Source organism: Anopheles bellator, chromosome 2 (genome assembly GCF_943735745.2).
Source record: "Anopheles bellator chromosome 2, idAnoBellAS_SP24_06.2, whole genome shotgun sequence".
NCBI lineage: Eukaryota > Metazoa > Arthropoda > Insecta > Diptera > Culicidae > Anopheles > Anopheles bellator.
Window position 1 is genome coordinate 73,030,544 of NC_071286.1, and position 13,725 is coordinate 73,044,268.

General features: G+C 48.3%; 3 protein-coding genes across 4 annotated transcripts; 2 read left to right on the forward strand and 1 right to left on the reverse strand.

Moving 5' to 3' along the window:
- The first annotated feature begins 4,715 nt into the window (after positions 1 to 4,715).
- On the forward strand, positions 4,716 to 5,393 carry LOC131211091 (cytochrome c oxidase assembly protein COX20, mitochondrial). Of its 2 annotated transcripts, none has more exons than XM_058204444.1 (2): positions 4,716 to 4,962; positions 5,017 to 5,393. In XM_058204444.1, the coding sequence occupies exons 1-2, from the start codon at positions 4,891 to 4,893 to the stop codon at positions 5,323 to 5,325; spliced, it is 381 nt and encodes a 126-aa protein (XP_058060427.1). In that variant the 5' UTR covers positions 4,716 to 4,890; the 3' UTR covers positions 5,326 to 5,393. The 2 variants fall into 2 exon arrangements, with proteins under 2 accessions (XP_058060427.1, XP_058060426.1); XM_058204443.1 differs by having other exon boundaries at positions 4,716 to 4,950.
- A 22-nt stretch (positions 5,394 to 5,415) lies between these two features.
- LOC131208013 (ribosome-releasing factor 2, mitochondrial) lies at positions 5,416 to 7,875 on the reverse strand. Its single transcript, XM_058200656.1, has 4 exons — positions 7,248 to 7,875; positions 6,924 to 7,171; positions 6,741 to 6,862; positions 5,416 to 6,673 (listed from the first exon to the last, which is right to left on the reverse strand). Exons 1-4 carry the CDS (start codon positions 7,873 to 7,875, stop codon positions 5,416 to 5,418), a joined length of 2,256 nt encoding a protein of 751 aa, XP_058056639.1.
- Positions 7,876 to 8,762: 887 nt separating this feature from the next.
- Positions 8,763 to 13,537, forward strand: LOC131211090 (xanthine dehydrogenase). Its single transcript, XM_058204442.1, has 2 exons — positions 8,763 to 8,972; positions 9,395 to 13,537. Exons 1-2 carry the CDS (start codon positions 8,880 to 8,882, stop codon positions 13,361 to 13,363), a joined length of 4,062 nt encoding a protein of 1,353 aa, XP_058060425.1. The 5' UTR covers positions 8,763 to 8,879; the 3' UTR covers positions 13,364 to 13,537.
- Positions 13,538 to 13,725: the final 188 nt, after the last annotated feature.

The window sequence follows — 13,725 nt, forward strand, 5'->3', positions numbered from 1 at the left end:
ACTAACAAAATATAGAAAGGGGAGGTTATAGAGATTATGTTCATATTTCAAAAACTACATACCAAATCAATTGATGGTCTCGGATTGCTTTGTTAATTTTTTTACGATCAAGAAACGAAGTGTCGAAAAATAATTTTCTCCCAACTCAGCAAAGCAACCCAAGCATAAGAAAAGAAACTTCGAGTCTATGTTTCCGGATTGTTTCACGAAAAAACATTTAATTACAATATATTACAGCAATTTCCCTGTGTCTATGTGTGCAAAAGTTTACTGGAGAATGCAAGAGAATCGTGAAGATAAGAAGCAAAAAAAAAATCCAAACTACTCTCTGCTACGGACCGTGTGTCTTTGTTTTCCATGCGTAACACTTTTCCACTGCATATTACCCAAAATTCGGCAGCCGAAACCGTTTGGAGGAAATGCGTCCGAATGCGATTTTTACACATTCTCGGCTTAGACACAATGCCTTTAGAGAGCAACACAGATTGAGAGAAACGGTACAGAAATCATACATTCTCCCGACGATGCGGAGAGAAACAGTGATGAGAAAGTAAGCAGCTTCATGAGAGGGAATCAGAGAAAGAGGAGAGACAGAGCGAGAAAGAGGACAGAAGATAAAACCAAAACAGGATTTATCAATAGTTCCTGTACTACACTTTTTGGACTGGCTCCTTTTTTTGTACTACATCAGCCTCTTGTACACAATTGAGACAATTGCATTTCTGCGAACAACACAGAAACACAAGAGACGATTTCAGGATTACAATTATTGTAAAATTTCCCGATCTTATGCGAATGAATGGTTCCCTTTCTAACCGCTTATACAAGGCATTGGTTCAGAACTGACGCTCTGCAAGTGTATTGCATATTTTTGAGAGACGATAATTCCAAGAACCCATTCTTGCCGCTTCATGCACGCACGCAACCTGCACCGCGTATTACGCCATTATCAAAAATTCTCTAAAGAACAATCAACAGCGCATTAGACAGATATTACCAGACACATACACACGCGTATGAACCCACAAACGCCATTCGCGAGGTTGGGAATATTTGATGCAGCTGAAATGCTTCTTCGGATAAGGCATCGTTGTAAAACATAGCACATCAGCAACAACACGACGCATAAAGCTGATCCGGTTCCTATTCCTTTCGATAACAAGTATTTTTATTGTAGCACCCCTAAAAGCGTATTGGTACACCTTTGTGTATCTAATGGACCAACGCACACCAACAAGTCGTTTACACCGCACGGTTCAACTAACACTTGTAGCCCCCGGCACCGGTGCACTTTTGAAAGAGGTTTTGAAAAATATCAAGAGCCAACTCGCAGGATTGAATTTCTGAAGAAAAACTGAACAGAAACGGTGACTTAACTGTCTGTACATCACAGAACAGAGCGCGCGATTTGCAAAAGGACCTTAAAATGTGCAAGCGCGAGCATCTCACAAGTGTGGGTAGTGAGCAAGGTACGTGTATGTACACAAAAACACTGGCTGTGTTGGTGCGGTTCAAAATTCCGCGCTCCCGCGCTGTGTATTGTCCTTCACAATTGCACAACTACACACATGTTTTCTAGCGCGCAAGAAGCACAGGCCCATCATCAATGAGAAAACGTAGCTCTCTTCAACAGCGCGCGCCAGCAGCAGAGTACGGGCCAATTTGAGAAACAGGAAGAGGAGGTAGCACGTAGCACGCACTACGAACTACGACGACGACTTCCCGCGTGAAGCAGACCCAATAATATTCGCGGTGCAGTTTAAGATGTTTGCTTTCCATCGGAACAAAAGAACTATTCGAATCAAATGATAGATCAAAACTTGACCTTGTGGTCACGCATTACTATTGATTGGCGTTTTTGCCACAACAACTTGATAAACTTTAATTGCGTTTTTTCATTCTACACCACTGTACCGCCTATTTCAACCCAACAAAAGAAAAATGACGCATAGAGCACTTACTACACACAACTGCTGCTGGTTCGTGAAAGCAAATGATGCCCATCGCCAATCGAACGAGTAAGAATTGTTGAAAAGTGGCAAAACTGGCTACGCACTTTACTATGAAACTAGCCAATGTAGCTTAAAAGAGGCCTTTGCCTCTTTGCCTACTGTGTTGTCTTCACGCACGGCACCAATCCGCCTGATCGGATGAAGTTTGCTTCTGCTACTGAAGCTGCCTCTCTCTCTATGCGTAAAAGGAGTGGACACCAAGCAAGACGAAAAATAGCGTGCTTCGCGTTGAAGAATGGGAACACATCTCAACATGGCAGTAGACGCACGCATACTAACGGCACTCGTCACGTACACCTTTTCAGACTGCCTGTCGAGTCGGCGGTGCCAACGATGCGGTGAGCATGAAAAACGAGTTGCGGAGCTAGCACACCACCCGGGGAGAGCTTCTCTCAGGTTGCTGTGTGCGAGAGACGGTGAATGAGCGAGCTGTCAGTAACGCCGTTTGGCGGACCTAGCATAACCGTATCCAGTGCACAGGATTCGCGGGAATTCATACCCGTACAACAAATTCAGAATGATATCGCTCAACCCAATCAGGCGAGTGTGCATTGATCTCACTGAGGATACACTGAGGATACCGCCGAGTGCTTATGTGATGAAACATTGAATAACTCTAAAAAGAGTTGGAACCACCGGTGGAAAGTTGCAATACAAAAAATACACTAAATAGGAGCTCAATAAAAGTGATCCTATTAATCCGCGGCTTACATAAAAATATTTATGTACTACTTTTAACATTGGCACCATTGTTCGTTCTCTCTAGTCGGGACGAAACATGGTAAATCAAACACTATTGAGTTTGAATGATTGCAAATAGTTGCACTTTTCCTCATTTAATTTTTAAATAGCGCCAATAAACATGAGATCACACCATGCTCTGGATCGGTGTTGTGTTCAACAGAATCGTGTGCATCGCAATGAAGAAGTGTGATTTTCCGGCAAAAGTTTAACCAGTCTATAAATGCAGAGCCACATAGTGCAATAAATAATTGGCCCAAGCGTGATCAGATTATTTTTGCCACATGTCTGCCGCGATTGCACGACGCGATGATAACGTGCAAGTCCAAAAAAGTACTTTCATGGTTACACTTCTGCCGTGTGCCGCGAAACCGGGAAAACAAAATGGCGCGTGAAAGTCACTTTTCTTGTTCTTTTATTTTGCTTGCATCAGATGGTGATGAATCCGTGTACGTACAGATACGGTATTTGGGTAGTATGCGTGCTGATATATTTTTGCTAGCTTTGTGGTGTGAGTGTCTGCGTGTAACCGCTTCGAAGTGCCGCCGTCGCACTTCCCTCTTTCTCGCTCCCTCCCTCCCTCTCTTCTGTGATAGAAACATACTCTCAGAAAATCCTACGCCGCGCGGTACAGTCACGACACACTCTGCACATCATCTAGCACCTTCCCGTGACAAGAGCTGTACAACTTTGACCACATAACACACGGTGGAACAGTGATCACTATGCATAGGAGGACGCAAGTTCGCACAGCGCTCAACAAACAGTGAGAAAAGATGCTAACACATCGCATTTAGAGGAAGCAAAGGCACCTCTTTCATATGCGCGACACTGTTGTTCAAAAACTTACCTCCCAGCAAAGTGCAGTTGTATGAGTGTTCGCGCGCGCACGCGTTTCAACGTGTGTGCGTGCATATGCTAAGATAGATATGGCGTATAAAGTACCTACATTATTCGCTTGCTGTTGCTGTGATAATCATCAGCGCCAGCTCTTCTACGGTTGCCTACGCGTGTAGGCCACGATGGCTTTAAATAGTTTCATTCTAACGATTTCGGGTGTACCTTACTGCACGGGATAATCGCTTCAGTAACAGCAACCGTTTTCCTCACTAACTTCGCACAGCCGTTAGCCTACCTGCTGCTGCTGCTGCTGCTGATGCACGTCTTCAACTCCAGCGGAGGTTTTTCACGCGAAACTCAAGGAAAATCAAGCACGACGAAACATACTGCATTTTCACACAAACTGCAATGCAAACGACTCTTTTATGGGCCACACAGGAGCACCGAATAAATGCAAAATTGCACTTGCTCAGCGGTTATAACACATCGACAGAGAGAGATAGCTTAAAAAACTGACACTATGCATACAGCGCACAGAATGTGTTGGAGTGAAAAATTTAAACACCAAATCGATTTACCATCTATTGGGACGACAATGGTCGACAATGAAGCATTCAGGCACCTTCCGAACTAGTGTACTTGCGTTGCTCTGTCTGCTCAGTATAATATTCACCAAAATTTCACGAGCCGTTCGCCACTAACGCGTCTTCTCCAAAGCATTGACAACTGGTGACTGGTGAACAGAGAGATCTTGAAAAAGTCACGGGTGCCGCACCGCAACATGCTGTGTGATGCAAGTGTGGAACACACTGGCATGCATTTCTGATCTCTTCTACCAAGCAATATCATTGATTCTCTTTTCTTGGCTTGAAAACAGAATACTGACTTATGGTTAATTTTCATTAAACCGTAACCCATTGAGTCAGTGTCCTGCTTATTCATTCCATCAACTTTCTTCATACTGCGACTGGCGTCCACAGCTACACTCGCATTAGTGTGTTGCACATTACAACGAGAACGGCGCCAAAGTTTGGAGTCCCAAATTGGATTGTAGCCCGTTGAAAAAGCTGACCATTCGAACGGTTTCTGAGTGTCAAAAGCGCTTTTTATAACGCTCTACGATTTCATAACACATGGTGTTTACTTATTGAGAACTCTGCGGGAAGGTTACTGTTCGGCGAGGATGTAACAATAGTTTAAATGGATTGATGAAATGTCTACAATCTTCATTCTGAGCAAAACAGTCTACATTTAGCCGCTGCGCAGTTATAGTAGTTCCGTTCGAAGCAGATAGACAATGGCTGAAAGCCAGCTTCCGCCGGCGGAAGTGGACCCTGAATTGGACCCACCGAAGAGAGTAAGCCAGAGAGTCCCAAATTTTAGAAACAGACGTAAACATTACTTCTCTGATGTTTGTTTTCAGACTTCTACAATTTTCGGCCGCGATATCAGCATGATACCGTGCTTTCGTAGTAGTTTCCTGTATGGCATCAGCTTCGGCATCGGTGTCGGATTCTTGGCCTTCCTGAAAACGTCTCGGCCACAGCTCTCCACGCATATTGGATTCGGTACGTTCATGGCAACGACGCTCGGTTACTGGTTCCCCTGTCGCTACGCTTGGTCTAAGCAAAAGTTTGACATGGCGCAGCTCCAGCAGGCGCTTCAGAAACAAGCGCTCTACGAGGGCACAGAAAAGGAGCGGGAATTAGAAGTCAAACTAGAGCACGCTTAACAGCTGAGACACTAGAACGATACCTTTTTTGAATAATTGTATTATCGTTAGTAAAAAGCAGCTTTAATACTGTATTCCTATCTCCTCGTTTTATTCTAAACCAAACGAGCGTCTCAGGGCGTTCGTCTCTTCGGAATCGTTAAGCAGTGAGTGGCCGTTTGGTTCCATCGACACGCTTGCCGTACCGGAGCTTATCGTGCGCAGCACCGTCGAATAGTCTGCCAACTCTGCCAAGGGGGCATTAACTTTCAACACTTTGCTTTCCTTTCCACGTGGCACAACATCCTGTATTTGCGCTCTGCGGCGACTCAGATCGGCCATGATCGGAGCCAAATGCTGGCACGGTGTCACGATTTCAAGAAACATATCCGGCTCCAGCAATCTGCATTTCGCGCCCGAAAGCACACTTTTGATGCACTGTGCAGCGGCTGCCATAATGAATGGATCGGCCGTACCTTTCCCGATCGTCAGCGAGTGCAATTTCAGTGCGCAAATCGCCATCTGCCCGCCAACTTTCGGTCCTCGCTGCATTGCTGCCAGTGCTCCCTTTCGGAAATATGCCATCTGCCTAGGGCGCACCAGTTTGAGGTTTTCCTGCGCCTCGCTGCTGTTATCCAGCACGACACAGTGTACAGTGTCCACGGTACTGGGAGCGATTGTCATGTCAATCTGTACATACTGTTTGCTACCGGCAATATCTTTCTCTGCCGTCCACTGTCCACGGCAAGGCTCCTGTAGTGCCTCCTTATACGCTATTTGCAGTGGGCCAAGGTCCGCATCTATCCGATACTCCGATAGAATGCGTGACTTTACGATCTCTAAATGGAGCTGACCCATACCACCGAGGACGGTCTGGCCAGTGACTTCATCAAATCGCACTCGCAGACTCGGATCTTCGCGTTGAATTTCGCGGAGCGCATTGTCCAGCGCAGTCTGCTGTCCCGACGATGGTGGCTCGATGGAGCAAAAATATACAGCATCCGGTACCGCTGTTTGAAGACCCAATTTTTGCGACAGCAAAAGGTGGTGCTCTTCCGTTGTTTCCACGGCGTCCGTCGAAAGTTTTTTGAGCGCCTTCTTCAGCACGGCCGAACTCGCTACGACCAAGTCGCCAGTGGTCGTTGCCTTCGGACCGGCACACAGCCCAATGTTACCGGCACTGAACGAATCAATCTCCCGGTACTCATCGGCCAGTGGTTCGTAAATGCGTTGCACCGTCTCCGTGCTACCAGCGGCCGTGAAAAACTTTGAATTTTTCTTTAAAACTCCGCGAAAAGCACGTATCATCGTGATTGGGCCACGCTGTTTATCGTGCGTTACCTTAAAGACTTTGCCCACGAAATCATTCCTGCAACGTGAATAGTACAGCAGTGAGTGACATGCACACGTAGGCTGCCTACCTGGCCAGTGCTTACCCGAAACAGTTGTAAACATGGTTCCGTTCGTTGGAGGCTGGAAGAAAGTTCAAAACACTATCCATCAGCAACTGTACACCGACGTTTTTGTACGAAGAACCGAGCAGAACGGGAACGATTTGCTGAAAATTATCACAATTAATGATGAACCGGATCGGGAAGCCACGGCCATGTGATACTCACCTGCTTAACGGTGCAGTTCCGCAATGCATCTAAAAGTAGTTTCAATGGTACTTTTTCCATACTTTCCGCTTCGATTATTGCTTGCGCCAAATTGTCATCCATACCAGACAGCAAGTCTATCAGCTCGTAAAGCTGCTGTCGCACACGGCTTTTGTCATCCGGATCGGTTATTGGAGCTGTATGATAGGACCTTCCCTTGCTTTCTAAATCCCAAATAACCTGACACGATGAAAGTAAATCTATTACACCTGCAAATCGGAAGGAAATAAACTATTACTCTAGGTTCCTGATGGACAATCCGAAACAAGTTTGAAAAGAGTTTACCCAACAGTTTGCCATCCTTTTTAATGGGCATTTCCAGTGGCACCGGTACAGCGCCCAGCTTATTCCTCATCTCAACTAGGCAGCCGTTAAAGTCGGCACTAGCCTTGTCCATTTTATTTACGTACACCAACCGAGGCAGCTGGTGGCGATTCGCTTGACCCCAAACGGTGACGGTTTGTGCTTCCACACCCGCCGAACCGTCCAATATGACCACCGTACCGTCGACGGCACCGAGCGATTGTTCGACCTCCATGGTAAAGTCTATGTGCCCTGGGGTGTCGAGCAGATTTATGCGGTGCTCCTTCCAGTCGAAACAAACGGCCGCACTGCAAATGGTTATGCCACGCTCGCGTTCCTGCTGAAGAAAGTCGGTCACGGTGTTTCCATGGTGCACTTCGCCGAGGCTGTTGGTTCGCCCGGAGTAATACAGCATGCGTTCCGTGGTTGTCGTTTTACCGGCATCGATGTGCGCCAGAATGCCGATGTTACGGATGTGGCTTTCGTTGATCGTGCCACCATCGGCACCGTGAGCAGATCTCGCATGGATAAGGGTGGGTCGTGGACACTGAAAACGGCAACCTGCTCGTAGTTCCGGCAGAAGAACCGCGGGCAGGCGGTTGCACAACATTTTTAACTGTCGATCGCGGATTAGCAACCGATTTGCTTGAGCGGTTTGTTTACAAGTGCGACAGTATGCCCGGTGAAAACTCTACTCGAATCACACAACAATACCCACGCGTAAATAGAATTGAAAAATTATTGCAAAGAGTTCATGCTTCTCAAGAAATGCAGCCAGTAGGAACTAATATTGGTTAATTAACCGGTTTTTGCGAACAAACCATGGAGTCAAAAACATTTTGTTATTTGTAGAGTAAGTACTCTGAATGAAACATTTCAATCGCAATGTTCAACGAATCTCGCGAAACGTCAAGAAATTTGTATTTTTTTTTGCACGGATACCAACTGATCGGTGGATAACCACGATCACAACAACGTGGCCGATGGTTTATCCTAACAGAATTACTACTGAGGCTTTTTAAATTTTCTTTAAATACTAACCATGTGCACAGAAGGTTTATCCTAATGTAAGCTTCACTATTGGCATTTAATCGGCTGTTCAAGCGCCATAATCTGTTATCTATACAGCAAAATATGTGTATCACATTCAAGTAATTGGAAGTGCTGATTAGATTAGATGAAAGATTGGTCAACAATCTACGTCCTCAACCATACGAAGACGCGAGCCGTGTTTTGTTTCCAAGAAATGAGAGAGCACTTATCTCTCTGAGGATGAGCGATCTGCTGATAATGCGAGAGACGTATCTACGCCGTGGAGTCAACTCTAAAACACTGGAGGTTCCGAGCCAAGAGACACCTCCTTCAGTTCACTCTCAACTCGTGGCCGCGAAATACCTAGCTCTTGTGGCGCTGTTGAGCCGCAAAGAACCCAATCCGATCAGATAGTGCAATCATATTCAACAGTCAGTTTAAAGCGCGAACATTCATTCGGTTCTTCCGAGGAACTAGGTGTTGATAGAGCTGCTAGAGCGGAACGTGAGCTTGGATTTTTTAGTGGCACAATTGGAACAAAAATAAGGTTCAACTGTGAACTATCCGAGGATCGTGCTAAAAATGGATCCTACGTGTGGAGAGAAGGAAACGGTGGAGCTGGCGGATTTGTTCGACTCGAAAGAACCACTTACATTTTTCGTAAACGGCAAAAAGGTAAACCCAAAGCTTGTAAAATTAGATTAGATGATTTTTGCAGCAAAAGCCTGGTAACGAAGTCTATCAAGGACAACAAACTGATAACACGGTGGTGCGCAGCCCCAGTCAACATTGTTGTTTGTTTACAGGAGCGTGCCGCGGACAGTAACAGTGGCTTCGCGCAACGCAGACCGCAAGAGCAAACATCTTCGCTCACGAGATTGAATACACGGTTGTCGTTTCTTATCGCACACTAGTTTGCGCCAAATCGCTGTCCCTCTTTCGCCTTGGCATCGTTTGGAGTTGAACGCGCGCCGTTATTCATGATTGGCCATCCATTTCCATGTCGTCTCTCTAATTTGCCGTCGTTGTCGGACAGGAGATTCAATTATCACTTGCAAGTACTGCTAACACAATACTGTCTCTTTCCATGGTTCCAGGTCGTTGATAGCAACCCCGATCCCGATTGCACGCTGTTGGTATATTTGCGGGAGAACCTACGGCTCTGCGGTACGAAGCTCGGGTGTGCCGAAGGAGGATGTGGAGCCTGTACGGTGATGGTGTCGAAGATAGACCGTAGTACCGGTAATCTGCACCACCTGGCGGTAAATGCGTGCCTGACGCCAGTTTGTGCCGTGCATGGTATGGCCGTTACAACGGTTGAAGGTATCGGAAGTACTCGCACGCGTCTACATCCAGTGCAGGAAAGGATTGCAAAGGCACACGGCTCGCAGTGTGGATTCTGCACGCCCGGCATCGTGATGTCCATGTACGCGTTGCTCCGCAGTTCGCCGATTCCAACAATGCACCAGCTTGAGGTGGCCTTTCAGGGAAACCTGTGCCGTTGCACGGGTTACCGGCCAATTTTGGAAGGATACAAAACGTTCACGAAGGAAGGTTTGTGCGCGATGGGTGAAAACTGTTGCCGCAACAACGGTACGGTCAATAGAAACGGCTGCGGAGATACGACGGATCATGTGCTGTTCGAAACGAGCGAATTTACGCCGTACGATCCGTCTCAGGAGCCCATTTTCCCACCGGAACTGAAGCTGTCGGACACGCTGGACCGAAAATCGTTGGTCTTCCGAACGGCTCGGACGGCCTGGTATCGTCCGACGAAACTCGATGAGCTGCTCGAACTGAAGAAGCAGCAGCCGAACACGAAGATCATCGTCGGCAACACGGAGGTTGGTGTGGAGGTCAAGTTTAAACACTTTGAGTACCCCTTTCTAGCCAATCCGATTCAAATCAAAGAGCTAACGGTAATAGAGAGCTGCGAACGTGGCGTAAGAGTTGGGTCCGCTGTGACGCTGATGGAAATGCAGCATGTACTGCAAAGGGAAATCGAAACCGGTCCCGAGCCAACCACTCGCCTGTTTAAGGCCGTCGTGGACATGCTGCATTGGTTTGCGGGCAAACAGATTCGCAACGTGGCGTCGGTCGGAGGCAACATTATGACGGGCAGCCCCATCTCGGACCTAATCCCCATATTCAGTGCGGCCGCAGTAGAACTGGAAGTGGCGAGCGTCGACGGAGGCTTTCGTAAGGTTCGCATGGGAGAGGGTTTCTTCATTGGCTACCGGAAGAACGTGATCCAACCGCAGGAAGTGCTCGTTTCGGTGTTTATTCCACGCACCACCGAAAACCAACATTTTATCGCCCACAAGCAGGCCAAACGGAGGGACGATGATATTGCGATCGTTAACGGTGCTTTCAACGTTCGATTCGTGCCCGGAACCGACGTAGTCGACGAAATTTGTCTTGCTTACGGCGGCATGGCCCCAACGGCGGTGCTTGCCACTCAGACCGGGGCCGCTCTCAAGGGACTTCGGTGGGATGGGCGGCTAGTGGAGCGCTGTAATGATCTGTTGATCAAGGAGCTTCCGCTCAGTCTGACCGCACCGGGAGGAATGATCCTCTACCGGCGATCGCTAACGCTTAGCCTGTTCTTCAAAGCATACCTGGCCATCGCCCGCGTACTGGACAATAGTGCGATCATGGGGCGTGCATCTCTTCCGGAGCGTGAAAGAAGTGGTGCCGATACGTTTCACATGCCCGTGATAAAGAGTGCCCAGCTGTTCGAGAAGGTTTCGTCCGATCAACCGATCACCGATCCGATCCGTCGTCCACAGGTGCACGCGTCGGCGTACAAGCAGGTCACGGGTGAAGCAATCTACTGTGACGATATTCCGAGGTTCGCGAACGAACTGTATCTGGCGTTCGTGTACAGCAGCAAGGCACACGCCAACATTCTATCGATCGATCCCTCGGAAGCGCTGCGAGAACCAGGGGTGCACGGGTTTTTCTGTGCAGATGATCTAACCGAAGAACAAAACCAAACGGGCCCGGTATTCCATGATGAGTTCGTTTTCGTGAAGCACACCGTTACGACGCAGGGCCAAATACTGGGGGCCATTGCGGCCGACAACCAAACGATCGCGCAACGGGCCGCTCGGAAAGTGAAGGTGTCGTACGAGGAGCTTCAGCCAGTTATTATCACGATTGAGGATGCGATCGCTCGCGAATCATTCTACCCCGGCGTTCAGCGTTTAATCGCAAGGGGGGAAGATATCGATCAAGCGCTGGCCAAAGCCGATATTGTCGTTCAGGGCGACTGCCGCTTGGGAGGACAGGAACACTTCTACCTAGAAACACAAGCTTGCCTGGCCATTCCGAAGGATTGTGATGAGATAGAGGTGATTAGCAGTACCCAGCATCCGACCGAGATTCAGATGCACGTCGCGCACGCCCTGGGCATTCCGGCGTCGAAGGTGGTGTCACGTGTCAAACGGCTCGGCGGCGGATTCGGTGGAAAGGAATCACGTGCGGCCCTCGTTGCCGTACCGGTAGCCTTGGCGGCCTATCGGCTTGGAAGACCGGTGCGCTGCATGTTCGATCGGGACGAGGACATGGGCATTTCGGGAACTCGCCATCCATTCTACTTCCGCTACAAAGTCGGTGTTAACAGAGACGGCCGACTGGTTGCTGCCGATGTGCGCGCCTATAACAATGGTGGTCATTCGATGGATCTGTCGTTTGCCGTATTAGAACGATCGCTGTTCCACATCTCGAACGCGTACCGTATACCGAATCTTCGGGTTCAAGGATGGGTTTGCAAAACGAACCTTCCGTCCAACACGGCATTCCGTGGCTTCGGTGGACCTCAGGGCATGTTGGCGGCCGAGACCATGATGCGTCATGTAGCACGCACGCTGAACCGTGATTACATTGAATTGATCGAGTTGAATCTGTTCAACGAAGGGGATACGACGCATTACAACCAAGTCATCGAGGGGTGCAATGTGCGACGGTGCTGGAGCGAGCTGCTTCAATCGTCCGACTTCCACAAACGGCGCGAAGCCGTGGAACAGTACAATCGGGAGCATCGTTGGCGTAAGCGAGGGATTCACGTCGTCCCGACAATGTTTGGAATTGCGTTCACGGTGCTGCATCTCAATCAGAGTGGCGCACTCATTCACGTCTATCAGGATGGTACTGTCCTGTTGACGCACGGTGGCACTGAGATGGGTCAAGGATTGCACACGAAAATGATCCAGGTAGCGGCAACCACACTGGGAATCCCGTTCGACCGCATCCACATCTCGGAAACTTCAACCGACAAGGTACCGAACACGTCGGCCACGGCCGCTAGTGCTGGGTCGGATCTGAACGGCATGGCAGTGCTGAATGCGGCCAAAATAATACTGGAACGGTTGTCACCGATCCGTAAGCAGTACCCCGACAAGGACTGGAACTTTTGGGTCAGTAAGGCTTACTTTAGCCGCGTGTCGCTGTCCGCCACGGGATTCTATGCCACCCCAGAGCTGGGATATGATTTCGGAACGAATAGTGGAAAAGCGTTCAACTACCACACGTATGCAGCGGCTTGTTCTGAGGTGGAAATCGATTGTCTCACTGGTGACCATCAGGTGCTGCGAACGGACATTGTAATGGACTTGGGGTCCAGCATCAACCCGGCCATCGATATCGGACAAATTGAGGGAGGATTCACGCAGGGATATGGTTTATTCACCCTCGAGGAGATGGTTTACTCACCGAAGGGACAAGTGTATTCGCGTGGACCCGGCATGTACAAGCTGCCCGGTTTTGCCGATATTCCCGGCGAGTTTAATGTATCACTACTAACGGGAGCACCTAATCCGCGGGCGGTCTATTCGTCGAAGGCTGTCGGTGAGCCGCCACTGTTTCTCGCATCCTCTATTTTCTTTGCCCTCCGGGACGCAGTTACTGCTGCGAGGAAAGAAGAAAACTTGGGACAAGAGTTCACATGGATTTCCCCGGCAACATCGGCTCGCATTCGCATGGCTTGCCAAGACAAAATCACCGAATGTTTCCACGAGCAAGCAGCCGAAGCCGAGCACGTTGTACCTTGGAATGTGATGGCTTAGATCTTAGTTGGCCCATACATACCTTGGTGCACAGTGCAAGTGATGCGCATTTAAACTGTACGTCTTTTGCTTCTGGTACACGGAATAATCTTCATTAGACGAGATTTTACTTGTATGTTTTATACCCAGTGCGTGGTTTAACGGTTGCCATAAAAGGATAAATAAATCAAACAAATCGAACTTCGCTGCACACAGCATTATAATTTATCACATCACATGTTCTTACCATTTTTCGCAGATTTTTTTCTCAGTTTGACCTCACACGGAAACTTTTCGATTGTGTCGCTATCGGGGTTAGTTTTGCACTGTTCAGTTGTTGATGACAAAGAATCATCTTTTGGTGTTTGTTCGTTCGGACGTAG

What these genes read in the sequence shown, in the direction of transcription:
- LOC131211090 (XM_058204442.1), top strand. Translation starts at nt 8,880, where the DNA reads ATGGATCCTACGTGTGGAGAGAAGGAAACGGTGGAGCTGGCGGATTTG. An exon ending in TTTTCGTAAACGGCAAAAAG is followed by an intron (nt 8,973 to 9,394) that starts GTAAACCCAAAG and finishes CCATGGTTCCAG; the next exon opens with GTCGTTGATAGCAACCCCGA.
- LOC131208013 (XM_058200656.1), bottom strand. Translation starts at nt 7,875, where the DNA reads ATGTTGTGCAACCGCCTGCCCGCGGTTCTTCTGCCGGAACTACGAGCA. An exon ending in GGAACTGCACCGTTAAGCAG is followed by an intron (nt 6,863 to 6,923) that starts GTGAGTATCACA and finishes GATAATTTTCAG; the next exon opens with CAAATCGTTCCCGTTCTGCT. An exon ending in CATGTTTACAACTGTTTCGG is followed by an intron (nt 6,674 to 6,740) that starts GTAAGCACTGGC and finishes TTCACGTTGCAG; the next exon opens with GAATGATTTCGTGGGCAAAG.
- LOC131211091 (XM_058204444.1), top strand. Translation starts at nt 4,891, where the DNA reads ATGGCTGAAAGCCAGCTTCCGCCGGCGGAAGTGGACCCTGAATTGGAC. An exon ending in CGAAGAGAGTAAGCCAGAGA is followed by an intron (nt 4,963 to 5,016) that starts GTCCCAAATTTT and finishes GTTTGTTTTCAG; the next exon opens with ACTTCTACAATTTTCGGCCG.